The sequence below is a fragment of the Cnephaeus nilssonii genome (genome assembly GCF_951640355.1).
Source record: "Cnephaeus nilssonii genome assembly, chromosome: 15".
NCBI classification, from domain to species: domain Eukaryota; kingdom Metazoa; phylum Chordata; class Mammalia; order Chiroptera; family Vespertilionidae; genus Cnephaeus; species Cnephaeus nilssonii.
In genome coordinates this window covers 21655308-21663738 of record NC_137086.1, presented here as the reverse complement: position 1 = coordinate 21663738, position 8431 = coordinate 21655308, and the positions used below count along the sequence as shown (strand labels likewise).

Below are 8431 nucleotides of genomic sequence, written 5' to 3'. Positions count from 1 at the left end.
ACTATCCCTGGCCTTCAGAGCTCAGAATGATGAGTGCCCTCCCAGACAAATCCCCGTGTTTAACTTTGATAATGTTTAATAAAAATGTAATTAAAAAAACCTCCTATTTTAATGTGAGGGTTTCCCATAGGAACTACTTCAGCTTTGGCAGCTGTGAATGGCAGCTTTAGTAATGGAGCCATCGGCAGGCTTTCCTAACAGTTCGTTGCATTGCTCATCGCTTCCAGAGCAAACATGGTTTATTGTGTTGGAGGCCCCAGCCAGTCATCCGGAGGGGCAGCCTTCCCTGTACCCTGATGCAGGGACAGCTAATGTCTTCTCTCATGCTGGGCCTTCACAGAACAGGGGCAGGCAGAGCCCATGAGCTCACCAGGATGTCTCCCATGTGGATCAAATGCCCTTGGTAAGCAAGGCCCTTACTCTCTTCTTTCAGACTGTGATCAGGGAGATGGGGCCTGGGGAAAGCGCAGATGGTACCTAAGCCCACAGTGAAAAATACCTCTTTTGTTGCAGCCCTTAGTTCATGTCAGATTCCTCACTTGCCCCCCAGGAAGGCTGACCCGTCATCATGTGGGAAAGGGATAGGGTCTCATGGATGCTCCAGTGTCCTGCAAGGGCCTGAGTCTTAACACATCTTCCAGAAGAGAGGACTCTTGGCTCAGCTCAGAATGAATTCATCTTCTAAATGGAAATGTCAAAGCCTGGCAAACAGTAGGCCACGCAAAAATAGATTTTGCCGATGAAGCCCGAGGGCCTGTCGCTCTCATGGGGAGAAAGCCTGATCACCTATCTCAACTCTGCAGCAATTTCACGAGGGCCCTGCTAAAGAGGGGAATTCTTTTTCTTGTCATTTCATAAATTCTGGATAAGGGGAGGTGATGCAGCCCAAGCCCCTGAGGAAAGGCAGCAGAGGGTGGCTTCTGGAGGGGTTTCCAAGAAGGGGAGTGATACCAATGACACTGACCAATCAGAAAGAGGGAGGAGGGCTGCTCTCTTACCCCTCCCCCCAACTGCTCCCTGCCATCCCGCTGTAGTTTGACAGTCTGTTCAATGCTTCTTTGTCTCTGTATCTATTTTTGTTCACCAGTTTATGCATGCATTATAGGCATAGCCAATGGACACAAGACACTGCGGGCGGGGGTGAGGGCATGTGCCAGGGGGTAGGAGGTCAATGGGAAAAGGAGACATATGTACTACTATTTGTAATACTTTAAACAATAAAAAAATAAAGAGGGGACAAAGGGAAAGTAAAGTGTTTATATCTTTTTAAATTTGTAATTTTGAAATTATAGATTCATAGGAAGTTTGAAAAATAGTAGAGTCTGGTGAACCACTCCTCTCAGCTTCTCCCCCCCCCCCATATAGTCACATCTTATATAATGTATAATATTAAAATTGATGTTGATATAATACACTAATCTACACTACAGGCCTTTCTCAATTTCCATCATTTTTGCGTTCGTGTATGTAGTTCTGTGCAATTTAACCCCATGTATATATTCATGTAACCACAGTCCCAAACAAGAGACAGACTTCATCACCACAAAGAAACCCCCTTGTGCTTCCCCTTAATAGTGACATTCCCTCCCTTCTGTAGCGTCCCCTGGCAATCACTAGTCTGTTCTCTATAGTTGTCTTGTTGAGAACCTATAATAAAAAAAAGCATAATATGCTGATTAGACTGGACAGCCAAACGACCTTCCAGATGAAACCAGGGCTGCAAGGGCCGAGCCCCTTGCACGAATTTTGTGCATCGGGCCTCTAGTGTTATGTGTTTGAAATGTACAGCTGGTAAACTTTCTATACTGTGTATAAAGCCCTGAGCTTTATCCAAGTTTGCATATATCAATAGTTTGTTTTCATTCAGCAGTATTCCATTGTATGGGTTCTACACTATTTTTTAAATATCAAAATTTAACCTTTTGGATGTTATCTGTTATAGAATTTAAGCAATGGATGGGTGGTTCCCATAGATGACCAATCCATGATTCCTTAATAGGAATATTTTCACATTTCAAATCATACACTATTTATCAGCACGTAGTGATAATTTTCGAATTTTGAGGGAAATTAGAAAGGTTGTCTTTCCCACCTTTCCAGGTTACATGCTCCCTGAAGGCAGGGGCTGTATCTGAGTCATTGGATTGCCTGTGGGGCCCAGCATGTTCCTTGCATGAGATAGGTTTGTATATACCTCATCAATGGATGACTTACTCCCCAGGATTCAGACTGGCTGCCACTTTGAAACTGTTGGCAGTGTAATACATTTTTACTGTAGAGACTGAAGTCTGCAGAGGGAGGACCTGCCTTACCTGGGCATCTGAGTGACAGGTTATGTTAAGTGAAGTAGTTCTACAATTGATCCGGTAAGAGAATGCCAGCTTGTTCCCTTGCTTCCAGCCAGGTTTCCCAGGCTCCCACCCAGTGTCGGCTAAATGGACAGCCCGTGCAGAGGCAGGCTGTGACCTCTCCCAGGATGCATTCTGGCTCGGTGGCTATGTGACTATCAAGAAAGAAACGGGATGACCAGGTATGAGGATTTTGCTTTTTATTAAAGTTATTTTTCCTCGAGGTCATTTCTTCTAGCGACCCCTTTGTTTTCAGTTGAGACCTGGTGAAAGTAAACTCTGATGTCAGCAGCACCAGCAGTTATCCATATTCATCTGTCAATGGATGGCTCCCTAGTGAAGTCTATTTTTAGGACGATGTGTTTACATTGCTGAGGGAGAGGAGATGCAAGATCAAAGCCAAGTGGCCCAGCGTGGGGCTGGGAGAACCTCCAGGCTTGCCACGGGGCAGTGTGAGATGGGGAATGAGGCAACGTGGGAAAAGCATGTGGCCACTGACAGAAAGGAGCTGCCATGCTTCTTTTTGTGTGAAATGGAAATTGCTCAAAAGTTGGAAAATAAGGAAGCAGAATCTCTGGTTTAAATGGAGCAGTAAGGACTCAGTCCTCATGTGGTTTAAATGGAGCAGTGAGGACTCAGTCCTCATGTGGTTTAAATGGAGCAGTGAGGACTCAGTCCTCATGTGGTTTAAATGGAGCAGTGAGGACTCAGTCCTCATGTGGTTTAAATGGAGCAGTGAGGACTCAGTCCTCATGTGGTTTAAATGGGGCAGTGAGGACTCAGTCCTCATGTGGTTTAAATGGGACAGTAAGGACTCAGTACTCATGTGCAACTCTGGCCCACAAAGGCAGGAAGAGCAGGCAGTCACTGGCAGCAGGTGTCAGAACGTGAGGTTCGAGGCTGGAAGCTCCTCTTTCCTGCGCTTGGCTGAAGGGGTGGAAGGAGGGGACTTGTGCACTAGCAGGCCCCTTCAACTTTGTGACACTGCTCAGAGCCCAAAGCTGCCTTTTGCAAAGCCTAATCACTTTCTGTAGTTCTTTATGCTGGTCTTAAATCTTTCCTACCAGAAGCTGAATGATTCTAGTCTTTCCTGCAATAATAACCACTAGTTTATTGTCTTACAGTAAACATCTATAGTGCACTAGCAGGACCTGGCTTCAAATCTCGGTGCAGCTACTTGCTTTCAGTGTAACCTGGCTTCTCTGTACAAGTTTCCTTGTCTGTAAAATGGAGATAATGGGATTGCACATAAAGCACTTAAGTGTTAGCTATTATCATTGAATAGCATTTAGTTATATGGATATACTATATTTTAAACATTGAGCACTTTGGTGGTTTTTTGGTTTTACCCATTTCATGTTTTTGTTCTTTGAGATCTAGAAATGGTAATAAAGATTTTCTGCTAGACTTCTGGATTGGTAAAGTTAAAAAAAAAAAAAGAGAACCTAACAATGTGTTCAGTGAGCCATGGTCTCCTGAGGACGCCACCCACAGGTACAAAAATGAAACAGACATTTCTAGGAGACAGGCATTCTTTAATCCATTTGGGATTATTTCTCTCTTTATTTGCCTTCTTTATACCAGAGCATTTAAAGTTATTGTACAGGCCTATTAATGCAGGCAGAGTAGAAATTCAGGTTTCCTTTTTCTGAGACTCCTGTGAGAGCAGGAGCTGCCCCTTTACATAGGGCTGCATTGATGACCTTTCTATGCTCCTTGAAGACTTATTCCTGGGCATCCGCGACACAGTAGGCTTCTCCTGCAGGGCCTGGTGTCTGGGACAGTGACAGACGTGCAGCGATCTCACCCACTCCTGGACTGAGGCTTGAGACTGACACTCTGCTGTTTCGCTTATCTTCCCTAAATCTGTGCATCTGTACCATCATCCTTTCCCGCTTGCTACCTGTTTCTAAAGAATGTCTTTCTCCCAGTGTAAGTGGAAGAAGAGTGAGCTTTAAAGTTATAAAACATGAAGTCCTGGCATGGCCCTTATCTAGGTAAATGAACATGGTCAGTTACGACATCTTCCCAACCACCTCCTTGCCTACAGGGGAACTGACACCCCCGCATCCCTAAATGGACCAGGGTGCTTGGGGCACGCTTGGCGCCACAGGGGCTGCTCTTCAGCTTGTCTTCTTTGTCCTAAACGTGTTGTCTTTACTCCTCTTCCTTTTAGTTCCAGCTTTAAGCTGGAAACCTAATTTCTTCTAGAAATAGTACCAACACCTCAGTCACTGGTGAAGAGGGTTTGTCTGGTGTCCATCAGGCATTTTGTTTCAGAATTGGTAAAAGAGGAATTCCTGCCCAGGACAGCCTCTCATGGGTTAGTTCGTACAGGCATACCTTGGAGGTACTAAAGGTTTGGGTCCAGACCACTGCAACAAAGCGAGGCACATGAATGTTTTGGTTTCCCAGTACGTATAAAAGTTATGTTTACACTATACTGTAGTCTAAGTGTACAATAGCAATATGTATAAAAAATGATATTTAAAAAATGCTAAGCATCATCTGAACCTATTGGAATATTGTGCTGATAGATGTTTGATGCAGGGTTGTCAAAGAAAACAAATAACATCTGCAAAGTGCAATAAAGCGAGATAGGCCTGTATATGTACGTGGCTGTATCAGTCACCAAAGGTGAATAAGGTAATGATGAATACCCCATCATTTCTTGATTATAAAGCTGGGGAATATATGGAATACTCTCACTCTAACTCTTCAAAAAGAAAAATATGTAGCAGCCAATTTATGGTTGTGGTGTACACGGGATCCTTGTCACTAAGCAACATGGGAGAGATGGAGAAATCAGGGGATACACGGTCCTACTGAGTTCAAGGATTTCACAAAGGCTAATACTGGGAGGCAGTGGAATCAGGATCACTAGGATTATCCAATGTTAAACATTAGAGAAAGTATAGACATGAAATAAATTAAAGTGAAGCTATTCCTTATTAAATGGAAGCATAAATCAGAAGTAATTTCCTCTAATATTATGAGATGGGAGTTTTTTACTATCAGAATGGTTGTATCCATAACAGCAACTGTGATCAACTGATAACTGTCATGTTTTCTAATAAAGGGACAGTCATGGCAACTAGCAATATAAGTGAAGAAAGAGTGTAAGGTACATTTAGAGAGACAAATGAAACATTTTGATTATTTTATTTTTTAATCTTCAAAATTTTCTGCCATGAGACAGGAATGCATGATAGAAATGGCTCAACATCTTCACATGAAACACTTGGATTCATTTTCATTCACAAGTTTTTCTAAAAACTACAATTTCATAATCCCACCACTTCCAACCATTATCACAGATTTGATTGACTGTTAAACAGTAGTTGCCAGCAAGAGCTGGAACGCTTTCTGCGTATTAGTAGTGTCTTAAAACTACCACCCAAGAGTATCACGATTATAAATTTCGTTGTACACAGCAACCCCAAAGGTGACTGATGTCCCCACATAAACTCCCTGGTTGTCATTGAGAGCTTGAAGAAATGCTTTTCTACTTGTTCATCTCATAGTATTTTTCTTGTAGGGAACAGCACATGCTGACCTGATAATTTAGTCACCACTGCTAATAGGCAAATATATATGCCTGATACTGATGCTCTCTCTGATAATTATGTACAGAACACATTGAAAAAAAAAAGGGGTTGCTTGGAATCTACCTCTCTTCTGTTGAAGAGAGCTACTTTGAGGTTTTTTTTGAACAGTTGTAAACAAAAGGAAAGAGATACACACGAACATTTATCTATACACCTAGAGATATACATTGAATATTTTCAATGTGGTGTATATCTGCTTATATAGAGATACACACAAACACAGAGTAAGTGTCTATACTTACCCCTTCACACATACCCACACCCTTACATACAGCACGTGAATATAAATGTTGTGAGTGTCCTTGGGAGTTCACTGGAGTTTGTATATTACCAAATGATGATGAAATACCTGATTTGTATTACTCCTGAGAAGATACTAGAAGGGAATGACAGTTCTGATGCACTTTGGAATGGCACAATCACGTAAACACTTGCATACTTAAGACTTCTGAACTCATCCAAAGTTTCTAAACATATTCTAACAACAAAAAAAAGGTATCAAAACTTGCAGCAAGTTAAAAAATAAAACAGTTTTTTATAATCCAAGTATAAACAAACATATAGGAAATGAATATTTGTCAGTAATTATTTTTAAAGTAGGGAAACACATACTTAAGAAAAACAAAGTCATCTGACAAAACTTAAAACAAAAACTACTATTCAATGCATAATAATACATGCATTGCCTAAACTAGCAGAGGATAACCACATTAGAATTGCAAGGCTTATAGCAACTTCCACCAAAGAAAAATGACCATATATAGCAAATCTGTTAAGTATGCAATTTATAAAAAGAATTATGACTGTTATTCACACTTCTGTAAAAAAGAATTTGCAATTTGCTGAGTATCTTATCCCTCAATATAATTAATCTGTGTAAAAATTACAGCTAAGCCAATAAACTTCAAGCACCAATTTAATCATTTAAACTTACTGTATTTATATTTCTGCTATTATTGAGGGAACAAATTATGTTGGAGTCTAAACTAAAATTAGCCTAGTAATTACAATTTAGTTTTATAGGCATGCGGTTTCTTTTTCCTTACATCCCCACAAATGCCAAACATTTAAAAATGTTCAGGCCAGTAAAGGAATCCTTGGAGGAATCCATTATTTCTGCGTATCAATGGTTTAATATACATTAAAAGCTCTGTAACAAACTACTGCTTTCTTAGTTCTAAAATAAAATAGATTCGCACACAAGAAATTAAGAGACTGCTTCTCATTATGACTTAGAAAAGGCAGCACCTATATAGTAGACTAACAAGCAGACCTGGCTATCTACCGTAGTGTAGGAAATGGCATTATTATTCAAGAAGGCAACTCCACTGCCGGTGGCAATACTGAGTTTTTCTTAACTGAAAAATTTCCACTACACATTTGGGGTAGGAGGGTATCTCAGTAAGGGAGCTTTTTTTTTTTTTTCTTTTCTGATTTATTTTTCTGCACCAGGAGAAAAGCAGCAGTCTGAGCCAGTAGATGAGTAACAGTATTTGTGATGCCTCTGGTTGTTCCTGAAGAAAACATGTTCAGATAACAAGGGGTTTGTTTTAAATCAATACAACTGCTGTTTTGCTTCCAGTATTTACATCACACCACTTACACACACAGTAAATTTCTGAGACATAACGTTTCACTCTTTCCTACTATTAAGTTTGGTTCATCTTCAACGCACACCAAAATGAACCTTTAGGTCGGTTCCATTTGATTGAAGATGATACTACTGAAGAAAACTAATCACATGGAAACCAAAAATCTTGGTCAATAGTGATCCTCCATCACTTCCTGTCCTGTTATCTGAACTCTAGCTCAATATCACATACACTCACGCCCTGGTGTTAGGATAGAGGTGGAGGGTCTTGCTGGTCCTCAGTAAGAGGGGCTTCACTCTGCTCCTGGCTCATCTCATTGGATGGCTCTTCATAAACAGGCTCACCGAGGTCTTCACTGCCCCCTTCGCTCTGCTCCTCACTGTGGTCTTCACTGGGCTCCACAATCTGTTCCAGATTGTTCTCCAGAAGTGTGGGAGAATTGCTTATTCTACTTGCTTCTTCAGCTGTCTCACTTAAGGGCTGGGAAGGAGGCGGTGTGGGAGTATCAGATTGCATGACACTTTCAATGGAAGAGATGGGGGCTTTGGTTAAAGTAGTATCCACTACAATCTCGTTTTGAGGCATAGACAACTTTTCCACAAGTTTCCACTGAATGATGCTCATGTCTTTTCCACCAGTTGAAATCAGGTGACTGTCATTATGAGTGAAACTGACATTGGTGACATGGCTGCTATGGGCACTGTACTTGTGACTGGGAGCCTATATGAAATAAATCAGACAGGAAAATTAAACTCATTCTTACATGCCTGCTTACAGCAATGGAGGTGACAAGGTAAAGAGGCAATTCAGCTCGTAAAACAGGAAATCAAAGCCACAAGTCATTCAATCTGAGGAATAAAGCTAGCAGCAATTTCCCTTTAAT

At 41.3% G+C, this 8431-nt stretch overlaps 1 protein-coding gene across 2 annotated transcripts in view; it reads right to left on the bottom strand.

The window, feature by feature from the left end:
* Positions 1-1846: 1846 nt before the first annotated feature.
* EML4 (EMAP like 4) overlaps positions 1847-8431 on the bottom strand; it is a 151792-nt gene continuing 145207 nt past the window's right edge. Inside the window, exon 22 of one of the 2 annotated variants that reach the window (XM_079792090.1) lies at positions 1847-8268. In XM_079792090.1, the coding sequence (XP_079648216.1) occupies positions 7795-8268 (474 nt within the window). In that variant the 3' untranslated portion in view covers positions 1847-7794. The remainder of the gene's footprint in view (positions 8269-8431) is intronic. The other variant, XM_079792089.1, reaches the window with a different exon arrangement.